Genomic DNA, 14250 nt, shown 5'->3' with positions numbered 1-14250 from the left:
CTGAAGCCCCATCGCATGGGACTGAAGCCTGGGGCTCTGAGTCCCACCACCCGGGGCTGAAGCCGAAGCCTGAGCAATGTAACTTCGCCGGGGCCCCAGTGACATGGGGCCCCAGGCAATTGCCCGGCTTGCTACCCCCTAATGCCGGCTCTGGCTTTTATATACAGAAAACCAGTTATTGTGGCACAGGTGGACTGTGAAGTTTTTATAGCATGTTGGGGGGGGCCTCCGAAAGAGAAAGGTTGAGAACCCCTGCCCTAAAGCATCCTTTCTTCCCAGAAGCTTTCATGCTCCTACTGCTTTCTTACTACATTTCCTGTACTTGCCTCTTTGTGTGCGAGGCTTTTGATTTGTATTGCTTTGGATAGAAACCACAGTGCAATAATGCTTAGATGTGTCAGAAGAATCTGGATTATGTAATCCCATGAAGGAGGCAAGGACGTGTGCTTTGATGCATTCTTGTCAGGGTATCTTTACATCACTGGAGTGAATGCATGCTTCAGAGAAATACCACAGCAGCCTATGTATGTACTTACAACACACCCATCATTGTATTATCAGCACTGCAGTGGCAGGACATCGCTTTAGAAACATAAATGCAGCTTCCGGTCCAGTTGCAAATCCATCTTTAGAGAGGAGCTGTGTGCAAGTACACGTGATATTATTCCCATTGAATATGTTGTAGAATCTCACTCATTCTCACTGTGTTAATCCTCAGGCGCAACAGTGCTTGCAAAAACCCTAGTGGTCTTGTGCCGCTCTTCCAAACTGTACTACAGGGTGTTCATGGCTGTCCTCTGAATAATCAAAACTGAACCAGTGTGGTCAGAATAAGTGAACCAAGCACACTCTGGAATGCAGTAGACTTGATTTAAAATCTTGTTAGTTTGCTACAAGGTCTGTTCCTGATCCTTTTGAAATCAGTGGGAGCTTTGCTATTGAATTTAGTGAGACTTGAAGCCCTTATGCTGTGGTCAGGTATGAATCTTTTGAGTCATTAATACAAATTAGCAAGATTCTCCTCCTCTCAAAATCTGACTAGAGCAAGGATGAAGACTTGAGCCCTGATACTGTAATGTGCTCCTCATAGGCACAAAGGTCTCTATGCATGGGTTTCATTGCAGGATCGGGGCCTGGTTCACCGTTACTCAGCACAGTTGCTTACAAATCAGACTGGTAAGATTTTACTCCCACTTTGGGCAATGGAGAACTGATCCCTATGTCCTGGAAACCACTAGGGGCTGTTTCCTCTGGACCATCCCAAAAGAGCCTTGTGTTTATTCTTGTGGGGCTACTCCGGAGAGGAGAGCCATATATAAATGTAAATATTCGTTAACCATTCACAAGCTTAATTTAAAGCAGGAGTTTTAACAATGGCATAGTTGGAAAGGAATCTGAGGACGAACTTGGTGTGAGACTGTGAGGCAGAGAGGGGATTGAATTATGCTGTGATTGTACCTGAATGACTTAATGAAAGTGTGATGGGTTGATCTTCTCTTTGCTTTGTATTCTTTTAATGGGTCACTAAGCTGTCTATTACTATTGTTGTTTATTATTTGAGTTGTGGTAGCACCTAAGAACCCTAATTGGGACCCGGACCCCATTTTGCTAGGTTCTGTACAAACCCAGAACAAGACAGTCTGTGCTCCACAGGGCTTACAATCTAAGATCACCATTAAATAAAGAGGGGAAAACTGAATAGTGACTTTTATAGTTTTAATTTTGATCCTAAACCTTTTCAGGATTTCTTTCCCCTCTCTAAAAAGCGGATACATCTACAGTATTTTTAATCCCTCTTCTTAATTTTTCCCACTCCACTCACATACACGCTCACAAATCAATGTTATGAAAAGCAGAGTCGGGGCAGGGAAGCCCCTGGGAAAATGAACCAGGGAATCTAATGGTGACATATAGTTTAATACCTTTTGGCTCCACAGAAAAGGATGTTTAATCTCTTCTTCCCTGCTGCAATAAGAATTGTATCCGTAGTGGATTAAGCACCTCAGGCTTTTGTTTGCATTTGGAAGTGATTAAAACATAACTGTCCTAGCTCTGGGGGAGACAGACTGTAGAATCCCACTGTAATGCAGAAAGAACAAAAGGGAAAATAACTTTTCATCTCAGTTAAAGCAAGCATAGTAAATCTCTTATACTGAATGGCTGCTGTGTGGAGAACTCTATAATAGATGCTTTGACTGCTCTTACAGAACTGAAAATGAGCACAAGCTAGAGGTGGGCTTACAAAAGAAAAAAAGTGATGTGTAGTATAATTATATATTTTAAAAATAGTCTGGGACAATGGGTCAGGAGGAAATCCAGCTGCAAAGAACAACTAGATAATCAAATAAATCCCATCAGCGGCCATCAGTCCTTGTTTTCCACTTCATTTGCAGCTGTGTGTAGCGAATTACAGTTCTGGTCTTGGTAGAACTGTAGGTTCTGATTAGAGTTGTATGAAATTTACTAGATGGCCCAAAGCTGGAAGCTCAGATCAAAACATAAGAACTGAGGCAATAATTCATAGTAAATAGATTATCCAGGAATTTTTGGACTTTCTTGCTGTGGGTGACCTTCTTAAACTTTTCTCAAACTCATTTGTTCTTGGTCTGTGGCTTATTTGCAAACAATTTTATGTGAGTATTTGGAATTCAGCTTTGATGGTTACTTTTGATGGGTCACTTGGGTTGCTTGGTGTCAAGGTTCCTTCCCCACTCTGAACTCTAGGGTACAGATGTGGGGACCTGCATGAAAACCTCCTAAGCTTACTTTTACCAGCTTAGGTTAAAACTTCCCCAAGGTACAAACTATTTTACCTTTTGCCCTTGGACTTTCGCTGCCACCACCAAACGTCTAACCGGGTTTTTTATTAGGAAAGAGCCATTTGGAAATGTCTTTCCCCCCAAAATCCTCCCAAATCTTACCCCCTTTTTTCTGGGGAAGGTTTGACAAAAATCCTCACCAATTTGCATAGGTGACCACAGACCCAAACCCTTGGATCTTAAGAACAAGGAAAAAGCATTCAGTTTCTTAAAAGAAGAATTTTAATAGAAGAAAAAGTAAAAAAGAATCACCTCTGTAAACTCAGGATGGTAAATACCTTACAGGGTAATTAGATTCAAAACACAGAGAATCCCTCTAGGCAAAACCTTAAGTTACAAAAAGACACACAGACGGGAATATCCATTCTGTTCAGCACAGCTTATTTCCTCAGCCATTTAAAGAAATCATAATCTAACGCATATCTAGCTAGATTACGTACTAAGTTCTAAGACTCCATTCCTGTTCTGTCCCCGGCAAAAGCATCAGACAGACAGACAGAGAGGCTTTGTTTCTTCCTCCCCCCAGCTTTTGAAAGTATCTTGTCTCCTCATTGGTCATTTTGGTCAGGTGCCAGCGAGGTTATCCTAGCTTCTTAACCCTTTACAGGTGAAAGGATTCTTCCTCAGGCCAGGAGGGATTTTAAAGGTGTTTACCCTTCCCTTTATATTTAAAGACACTTGGTATGTGGCTCTTCTCTGATTAGATAAGCATGTCATAATTCTTAGGGCTTGTCTCCATGACCCTGCAGTTTGGATTATCAGGGTGTGAACTGCAGCGCACACCAAAGTGCTGCATTGTAAATGCCCCAGGTGGATATAAATTAATGCAAACTAGGTATCTTTTCGTTTGCACCAGCAGCGTCCACATGGGGCAGTTACAACCCATCACTTTGGTGTGCATGTCAGTGTACGCCCCTGTAAACTGAAGTCTGGGGCCATGTAGACAAGCCCTTATTATCAGGTTTCCAATATGAATGTTCTTGTTTACATATTTAACATTTGTTTGCCGTTAATATCCTGAATCGCTGCTTTAAGATTCTCTGTTTTGGTGAACATTCCTACCATTAAATTGTTTACTAGAGTAAACACCGAAGTGATGTGAACATAGTTGAAACCAATCCATTTAAATAATTCTAATGTGTACTCAGGGATATTTGTAAGCTGTTCCAGTTCTACTGAACAACTTCAAATATTGTGATCTTGAGAGTAATGCAGATTTGAATCCCCTTTAACTCTCACATCTGTGTGTTCTGTTGTTTGTTGGATCCAAAACTGGAAGGAGCCTAACTTTTGGTTCTGGTCCAGATAGAGCCAAAGAGTGTAATTTCCAAAAGTGTCTAAGACCCAGATTTTTAAAGGATTTAGGCATTTCTCTACTCAGTATTACAATTCTTAACTGACTTAGGTGCCTACATCTCACTGAAAGTCAGTGGGATTTAGGCTCCTAAATCAATTAGCACTTTTGAAAACTTTATCCAAAATCTCATGTAAACACCTATTCTCTTAGATTTCCCCCATTCAAGATGAGGGAGATCTTGCAACATCTGTGTTACAGTTTCAGGATTAACTGCACCTTTGATATCCCTCCTTGATGGCATCCACTTAAGGTTTAGACTTCCCAGCACTCACTTCTCTTGGGGCGGAGAACTGGCCTCTCTCCTGTTAGTCAGGGGGGTTTAGGCTTGCAGTCCCTCTGCACCTTCCTGTGGTTTTTCCAACAGATCTGAGCAGGGTACGGAACCTGTCATTTACTTTTTCTCCAGCAGAGGCTATAACACTGTACACCGATTTACCAACAAGCCTTCACAAAGCTACATTTATTCTTAGGGCAAAAGCATTACAGAAAAAACCTATAAAAACAATAAAAGAATCTACACGCATGCTAAATGCTTACCAGAGGTTACTCCCAAGCCCAACATAAGGCTCTGGTGGGCGTCAGTCTTTCAAACCCCACAACTGGCTTTGCCCCCTTGGTTACAAGTTCATGTCAGTTTTTAAATCGGGAACCAGACACCGACTGATACCGATTGGTCATTTCAGCTCTTTCTTGATGCAGCTCTTGTGCTTTTGATTTCCAGTCTCTGGGAACAGGTCAATGGCCCTCTCCTCAGGATGTAGCTTCAAAAGGCTGTGTTTTTGCGCAACCAGGGTTGCGTCATTTGGATTAATCACTCCTCAGGGATTCCCCACTTACTGTCTCAAAAGTCCATGCCTGTCTGGTATAATTGAAGGAATTTGAACTCCTTACACTTCCCAGGTCTCACATCTGTCACAATTAGGGTGACCAGACAGCAAGTATGAAAAATCAGGACAAAGGTTGGAGAGTGCCTGTATAAGACAAAGCCCCAAATATCAGGACTGTCCCTATAAAATCGGGACATCTGGTCACCCTAGATACAATCAGCTGATCTTACAAGGTTTTGCCATTTAGGGTCAAAATCTTGCAAAGATAGCTTGCAGTATTTTGTTGTTGTCAAATTTAAACCTGAAACCTATCCCTTTCAGGTTCAGATTCGACAGCAACCAAACCTTGCAAGTTATTTTTGACACAGAAACCTTGTAAAATCAACTGATGTTGCAAGATGTTTTGGACCTTGAACACTCTCTCCTAAACTGAATCCTGCTCCAAGCAATGCTACTTGGTCAAGCCCTGATTTCAACAAACATTTTCATTTAGTTTTCACTCCTTCAAGGTTAAATGCATAGTTTGGGTCAATCAGATCTGATGAAGACAAAAATTAAATTTCAACCATTAAGCTGTGAGCTTTGAGCATGGGTTTGCGAGTTTTCTCAGAGGCCTACCATGTGACTAACTAGTGCAAGTTTTGTTCAAAAAAGCTAGATGTTCAGTCTTAAAAATAAAAAAATCTGCTTGTCCAGAAACAGCCTGCACTGAAGGTTTAGCCAAAAGGCTTGCAGACATGTATGACTTACACCAGCAGTTTCCACACTCAACCACAAAGTGAGCTAAGCTCTCTTGTTTTTTGCATGCTTTCACATTCTCTTGTAGAAGGCTCTTCCAACTCTTGTTTTAATGACCTTTTGCTTGGAATTGGCTTTCTTTGCTCAGCTTCCTGCTTTCCCATTGTGCCAAATGCTCTTACGTACTCGTTTTGTTTTTATTTTGTGTTCTTTATTTGCAACAGCGGTGGCCTAGGGCTCTTTGTCCTTGATCTCTGCAAGTTTGCTCTGAACAAGTTTCAACGTGTTCTGGGGCAGGCAGCCTTTCTAATAAAGCACTTTATGGGACTGGTGAAGTTTGACGCAAAAAATGAGCGTACCTGTGTATAATACGAGTCAGCCAGGCAGACCAGATTTTTTTTTTTTCCTTGTAGGATATTCACACCATTTTATTTCTGGGTTCTGCCTGGTAGCAATTTCAATTTTCAACCCAGCACTCGATAATAAAACATGGCTCATTAAATCAGACATAAGAGTTTGTCCTAAAAGTGGTTTAATAAATATGTGTGTCAAAATTTAAAGCACCACTGGAATGTTTATGCAATTTATTATGCATATATGTGCCTGGGGATCTGATACAGTTGCAGATTGTTTTTATATGTCTCTGTCTGTATGAGGCAGCAGGTGAGGTGATGGTGGGGAGAGGAGTTGATTTTACTGCAGTTTTAAAACTGCTACTAGCCAAATACTGTAGAACACTTAAGAGAAATTCCACTTTTAGGAATTTAAGGCCCTGATCCAACAAAACACTTAAGCATGCACATAACTTTGAGCACACAGATTCTCCCACTGACTCCAGTGGGACTACTCACATGCTCAGTTAAGTACATGCTTAAGTGCTTTGTTGTGTCTGAACCTATATTGAGCTGCTTAAACAGTCAACTATTACAGAAAATTCGCTAGATTGTGTCTGTCTTTGTGTAAATGGGAGACTTGGAAGACATGAAGAGTTACGCCTCTGTGGGCAATGAATCAGAAAAAAATTCTGTCTCTGTTGTACCTTTTAAATAAAACCAAATTACTCTGTTTCTCCTCTTGAAAGAGTTAAAAAGATCCAATGCAAAGAGCATTTTTTCAGGTTTCCTCAGCAAGACACAAGCTTTTGCAATCAGGAAATCAATGGGCGATCTGGCTAACTTTGGTTTTTGAAAACTGCAGCTCTTGTCAGTCTCTGAGGGCTTTTTCGAAAAGGTTCAGATGGATTATTTTTTAATTACAAAATCATTTTCTCTAGGAGGGCTGATATTGTGGGCTGCATATTAAATGAGTTTTCACATTTTTTGCCTTTCCCCCCTTTTCAAATGTAGCCATTGTATTACTTTTTTTAGAAGCCTGCCAACTAGTCCTTGTTTTATTTCTCTCTCTCCTTTATGTGCTTTTGCCAAGAGGTCTTTTTTATTCTAAATTTAAACTGTGAGTGCTGTAACTTTAACTCCTTACATAGGGTAACATTTTCCAAAGTACTTAAGTGACTTGGGAAGTCAATGGGATTTAGGTTCCTATTTTGAAAATGGTGCTTGATGCTCCTAATTCACATAGATCCTTTTGAAATCTGTTTACCCATGGTCTCTCTCTCTCTCAATCTCTTCTCTGTCACTATTGTGATACGAGAAAGGTGATGAAGTAACTTCAGTCACAGTCTTTTGTGCCAGATTTTCAAGAGCTTAGCACCCAAAAATTGCCATTGTTCTCAATGGAAGCTGCTGCAGGCTGAGAACTTTTGCACATTTGAAACTCTAACCACTTCATTCAGGCTCTAAATGCACTTAAAAAAAGAAACAAGAAATCTGGCCTTCTTCTTTTAAGGAATGATGCTAACTGTGTATTTCTTTATGGCTTCTTTCTCGCTAAACATTTTCTATTGCTGTCCAACAGTTATCAAGGTGATGTAGTTCAGGAAGAGGCTACAATATCTCTATTTTACCATCTGAGACAAGAATGTATCTAGTTAATTGGGAGTTGCTTTTTACTGGAGTTAGTGAACGGTCTGTAATGCTAAAGGAGGCCTGTCTTCCTCTCCCACCCCAACCCCCATTTCCTTCTTCTCTTCCTTTCACTGTAATGGCTCCTTCCTACCTTAAAAAACGACTGTAACCTCGTTCTCCCCCTTACCAAAGAGACTGTACTGCCCTGCTGCCTCCAGAAAGGAGCTATAAGTTAGTTCCTTTACCTAGTCTGCAAGGGCTGCTCTGGTCATGTGCACTGCCCTATTGTGCAGTGCCTTCCAAACTCTTCTACACAGGTTGCACCCGCACTTACTCTGCCTTGGCTGGGTGTAATCTTTGGCCAGCTGACAATGGCTGGGATTGTCAAAAGAGCCTAAGGCAGTAGGGCACCTAGTTCATGTTGAAAACTGAGAGGATGTTAGTGCCTAACTCCTGTAGGCTCTTTTGTAAAATCTCAGTCTAAATGTCGAGGAGAAGAACAGAGGGGTTGGTGCCCCTATCAAGACATGGCCTGAGGAGAGATCACTGAAAGGCTATGACATGTGGTGCACAAAGGAGAGGATGGACACTTTATTGTATGCGTTGAGGAAGTGATGTTTGCTTGGCTGGAGTGAATGACGAAGCAGATACACGTAGCTTCTTTATGAACTCACAGAGGAGCAATGTCTAAACTATTTCAGAGCACTCAGTCATCAGATGCCTTTAAACTCTATCTCCCTACTGCCCCCCCCATTGAAAAATACATTACGCATGAGTCTCTTTAGTCATGTGCTTATATCCTGCACAGCATTAAAGAGCTGCTGCTATTGTCTCATGGAAATCTGTTCAAAACATTTTTAATTAAAAAAAAAAAAAAAAGACTTGTAGAGCATTCTTTTTATTACCAAGTTTCTTTTGCTTCCAGGCAGCTTAAAGCAAAGGGCAGGTGTGATGTTCATACCGGCAAACCTATCCCAGTTCACCCTGAGTCAAGGGCTTGCTATGTTGTCCAGCTGAAACTTGTGAAAAATTGTGCTCTTTTTTAGCCCTGATTTTAGTAGCTCTGTTAATTTCTACAGTATCATGGAGACCTTTAAGAATCATGTTAGAGGTGCACATGTATAAGGATCTCAAAGCGATTTATGAATATTAAGGACTTGTCTACATGGCACTGGCAAAGCACCCTAGAAGGGTGTGATTTTTTTTTTTAAAGTGTTCTAATGTGCTGCACTTTAACTGGCCCATATAGATCCTTCTGGCACACCTTAAATTTTAGACCCCTGCCCTAAAAGGTACCTATTTTGTGTTAACACGAGCTAGGTACCTTTCAGAGCGTGGCAGCCATGTGTACGTGGGGCAATTAGAGTGCAGCACATTAGTGTGCTTTACCAGTTACATCTCTCTGGCGCACTTTGCTGGCCCGATGTAGACAAGCCCTAAGTGTCTCCCTCTGCTGCTGTGCAGTAGCTTAATACAGCTGAACCTCACTAACTTGTATAAATTAGCCAAATACACCTTGTAACCAGCACACCCGAAATGCCTGTTTCTCCCAGTGTTGCTGACTCTTGTGATTTTTGTCACAAGTCTTGCAATATTTGTTTTTTAAGCCCAGCTCCTGTCATCGCAGGATTACATAAAAATCTCAGCTTGCATGTAGAAAAACAAAGTAAGATCCAAAAGCTCATCGTTGTGGAGAAAAGGTGGAAATGTGGATTCTAACCAGAAAGCAAATCAATGGAATCCACAATTTTGTATATATAACGTTTAAAACCTTATGATTTTTAAGCCATTCTCATGATTTTTGGGGGCCCTGACTCATGGTTTTTGAAGACTTGAGGTTGGCAGTACTGCCTCTCCACTTATAAGCAAAGATTTAATAGCAGAAAGCAAGGTCTCTTATTACAAAAATTACATTACTTCAGCAAAATGTACTTTAATATAGAGAGCTTAACATAGTCAGCTGGAGTAAAACAAGTGATGAACTACGTTTTTCCCATGCTAATGCCAACTAAACAAAGACATTTCACTGTTTTGCCTGTTACTTTTAAGGGGGTTATTTCTGGGGCTTGACAAACTTAATATTGTTCCTTTTTTAAAAGATTCTTTATGCTCCTTCCTGCTTCAGTTAGCACATGCAAGGTTTTATAGTTAAGCTAATTTAGCATATGGGACCTGTCACGCACAGTACAAGAGTGACTGCCAGACTGGCCCAGCTGACTAGAATTTTGGTTCCACACTACTCTGTCTGTCTATATTGTGTAAAGTCTCATTCAGGTCACCAGACGTCCCAGTATTAGGGGCTTTGTCTTATTCATGCAACTATTGCCTCCCGCCCTCTCCTCCAAAAGTGTCCTGATTTTTCACACTTGCTATCTGGTCAACCTACTTCTCATCCATTTATTGCTTGGGTTGATAAAGGACTAGGATTATTCTTCAGGGAGCCTGTTTAGCCTATAGTAGAAGCTAGAGCTTATTGCCTTTGTAAAACACCCGTCCCTGTCTGGCCAATGACCAAACAGCTGTAAAATACTGTTTAGTGTGTATATATACCGCTGCTCTGCTGTGCTCAGGTCTTTCTGACTGGCTTAGAGATCTTTTTAAAGCGCAATACTGTATTAATTACATATAACAGAGATTTAGCTCAAGTAGTGGTAGCCTGTGTTTTGGGAGCAAAAGGATCTGAATGGAATAATAGATGACAGTGAGCTGTATATTTTCATCACCTATTACTGACTGGCTCTAGAGAGGGAGAGGACTCTTGTGAGATCTGGGCTCCCAAAAAAGGTGAAGCATCTCTTCACCACCTGAGCTCTCTATTGTTTGGAAGTAAATATACATGATGATTATTCATGCAGGGTTACCTGTTTCTGGTCCTTACTTTGATCACTGCTTGTGATACAAGTAACACACTTCAGTGATTAGACACTTGCCTCCCATCTCCATTCTCCCAGGTTCTAATTGACTGGATTAATGATGTCCTGGTGGAAGAGAGAATCATCGTTAAGCAGCTGGAAGAGGACCTTTATGATGGGCAAGTGCTGCAGAAGCTTTTGGGTGAGTTGAAGCTACAGAAGGGGGGCTTTGCAAAGAAGTCAGCCCCTTTGGTTTGATGGCTAGTTGCCCCCCACAGACTAGCTGTCTGCAGCTTTGGTAAAGCTAAATATTCAGCCCATCCCCCTTGGCAATCCATTTAATAAATTATAATGGTTCATCTTTCAGCCCATCCACCAACTTTAGATCTAGTGTGTCCACTTTTGAAAGTCTTTGGGCTGAGAGCAATCCATTTAATACATTATAATGGTTCATATATTCAGCCCATCCACATTGGCAATCAGGCACAGCGTCAGCCTGTCCTATCTTTCTGCCCATCTGTTCTGTGCATGTGACCAGGTAGGAGATTGGAATAGACGAGAATCCTGCTCCCCGGAATGGGTGATTCATGCTGACGTCTAAACTCCGTCTGCTCAGGAGAACATCCCAGATAGATGAAATGGGGGGGAGGAGACATGTGCTAACCTTGGTCAATCAAAGTGAAACTGGCCTAACTTTAGATCTAGTGTGTCCACTTTTGAAAGTCTTTGGGCTGAGAGCAATCCATTTCATAAATTATAATGGTTCATCTTTCAGGTCAGAGTGAATGCTCTTTCAAAAATTAACTTTGTACAATGTGGCATGAGTGGGGTACACACACTGTGCCCTTACACGTGTCTTGGGATTGGGGGAGAGACGATCGTCAGTCAATCAGTAGGTTAAGTAAATAGTTATTCTATCTATCACTCGGCATCCCCCTTACACCTTCACTTCTCCATTTGCAACCATTCTCCCCTAATAGCTTCTACCCAGAATCCTTTGTGTCTCAGAGGAGGTGCTGCAGGAATCAATGCAGTGGTTCATAAGCTAGAAGCACCCCATGGAGAGACGTAGGCTATATCTGCGCTACAGACTTTCTAGCGGCACTGCTGTACTGCTGCAGCTGTGCCTCTGTAAGGTCTCCCGTGCAGCCGCTCTTTGCCAGCAGGAGAGACCTCTCCTGTCGACATAGCGCTGTCCACACGAGCACTTTTGTCGGTGAAATTTGTGTTGGTCCTGGGTGTGTGTTTTTCACACCCCTGACTGACAAAAGATTTACCGAAAAAAGTGATATTGTAGACCAAGCCTCAGAGCTTCAAGTAGTAGAAGATCAGAGACATGCCAGAGAAACAGGCTCATAGTTTCCTTAATTCTTGCGAGCCACAGATTGAGAGTGACTGCCCATGGAACGTTTTCAGTGGTCTGGAGGGGCTGGAGTGAGGGATTTCAATTATGCTAATTACATTAGGCTTTATGGATGCTGCTTTCTGAGTTTCCCCCATGTGCCACTTAGAAAGAGCCCCACAATGTTCCAGTAAACATTCACAAAATCTTTTAAACATTGATTAACAATAACGGCTTTATTGTGCAATGAAAACTCCCCAAAACACAGCTTGTGGGAGCTCAATAAAATGGGAGGAGAGCTTTCTAAATTTTTTTAAACTATTTATTTAGGAAGTTTTAACAAGTTTACAGATCCTTGTCCTGTAAATGTCAGAAACGGAACAAAAACATTACAACAATTAGCTTTTGTGTAAAGAGACGTTATCTAGGAATATAGTCACTAGCTCTTTTCTAGCTAACAGGGTGTTACCATATTACAGAGTGACCATCATTACAATACCGATGTTGCTTCTAGTGACTTTATGAAATGGAGTGAAATCTCTATGCACATGTAGTTAACAAACCAGGTATCTCTCTCAAATATTAATATTAAAAAAACAACAAAAAACAATTGGATAGTTGTGCTAGGAGCTTCTTTTCTTTTTGCAGGTGAATACTGAATAAAAAGTAACCCAATATTTAAGTGACTATCTGTCCCCTGTCTATTTTGCTGGGCACGTAATCAGTGTGTCAGTTTTTCCAGAACCACAACCTCTTATATTTATATATAATTAATTTTGGAACCATTCCTCAGTGGTTGGTCTATTTTTCTTTTTCCAATGAGAAGCTAGCAATGGCCAAGCAGCTACTAGCAGATGAGAGATTAATTCTTCATTTCCTTTCAGGGGTGCTGGGAACAATTTGTATAGTGCGGGTGCTGAGATCCATAGAACCAAACTGCAAACCCTGTACATAATGGAAACCACTTCAAGCCAGGGGTTGTGGCAGCACTCCCAGCACCCCTAGTTCCAGCACTGATGTTTCCTTTGTGTGACCATATCCCCTAAGAAGCCCCAGGAGGATTACCAAAGGATCATTTGGTAATAAATATTCAACCATTTGTGATATTTGGTTACAAATTGCATCCCGATATTCTCTAATGACTGAACATGTCCACCATATATGCATGAAATCTACTTTTTCGCCAGTTTCTCCAACATTTCCCCCCATTCAGTCTTTCTCTATTTTTTGACTTTGGCCTAAATGTTTGTATGGTTGGGGCCATTGAAACAGTATTTTAAATAATTTTTCTTTTTTAGTGCTACAGACTGAGGTTGCTGGTCTTCTTTCCCACATCAAACCCTATTCCTCTGAAGTAATTCATCTATCCACATCCTCATCCCAGCGTGTCATATATTGACACTTTTGTGTGAGGAACATTGTTTGCAAAGATTGATATAAAATAGTTATAATTTTTTTTTTGTTTCCTAATTGACCAGACTCCATTGCTTCTATTAAAGGTAGCTTTCTGTAATCAACTTTTCTAGAGCACTGAGAAGCAGAATGCATGCCTTAAAATGGGGGAGCTTTAAACACTGGCTGGTCAGGCTATGACTGAAGGTGGGGGTACATCTTAGCTGAAGGTGTTTGCACAAGTGCAAATGGCTATGGATTGGCGGTTGCATTCAATAGACTGTTGTTTCTATAGAATTCCTTCCTAGCCAATGGTCTTCAGCCACAGCAATTTAGAATAACAAGCATTCAGACATGTTAGTGTAAATCAAAAGTTTTGGCAGGGATCCCTCCACGTAGGGTGCCCCAGCCAACCATTTTTATCCTGAGATGCTCCTTCCTACAAAGTGTGTTGCTTGGACAGCACTCAGAATAATTGTGGTGTGCTGTCCGTTCTCTAGGAGTCAGTTTCAGCATGCTGGGGAGCTGGCATGGGTCAATGGTGAGAAACTGGGAATTCTCTGCTTATGGGAATTTCTGGTGTGTGGCTCCCAACTAGTTGCAAGGGATAATAAAAGGGCAGAAGTATGGTCTCTGCTCTCCCTTACACACGTTGTTGCTGTAGCAAGTGGCAGTGTACTAAATAATCCGAGGTGGGTGTTCCTCATAGGGAGAGTTTATACAAATCAGTGACCTTCTATTGAGGGCACAGTGGCACACGTAAACTCCAACTCTGCAAACATTTAGGCTGGGTCTACACTACGAACTTACATCAGTATAACTGTCGCTCAGGGGTGTGAAAAATCCCCACACTTGGGCGATGTAGTGTTACCGAGCTAACCCCCGGTGTAGACAGCACTATGTCGACCCGAGAAGCTACCGCCTCTCAGAGAGGTGGATGAACTATGCCGACGGGAGAA

The 14250-nt window shown here is 41.5% G+C and overlaps 1 protein-coding gene across 6 annotated transcripts in view; it reads left to right on the top strand.

Moving 5' to 3' along the window:
• Nucleotides 1–14250, top strand: part of PARVB (parvin beta) — a 97759-nt gene that overhangs the window by 43802 nt on the left and 39707 nt on the right. For all 6 annotated transcript variants that reach the window (XM_007061748.4, XM_027824222.3, XM_037914708.2 and 3 more), the window contains one exon: nucleotides 10657–10759. In XM_007061748.4, the coding sequence (XP_007061810.1) occupies nucleotides 10657–10759 (103 nt within the window). The remainder of the gene's footprint in view (nucleotides 1–10656; nucleotides 10760–14250) is intronic.

Source organism: Chelonia mydas, chromosome 1 (assembly GCF_015237465.2).
Source record: "Chelonia mydas isolate rCheMyd1 chromosome 1, rCheMyd1.pri.v2, whole genome shotgun sequence".
Taxonomy (NCBI): domain Eukaryota; kingdom Metazoa; phylum Chordata; order Testudines; family Cheloniidae; genus Chelonia; species Chelonia mydas.
This window is presented reverse-complemented; position numbering and strand designations above follow the sequence as displayed.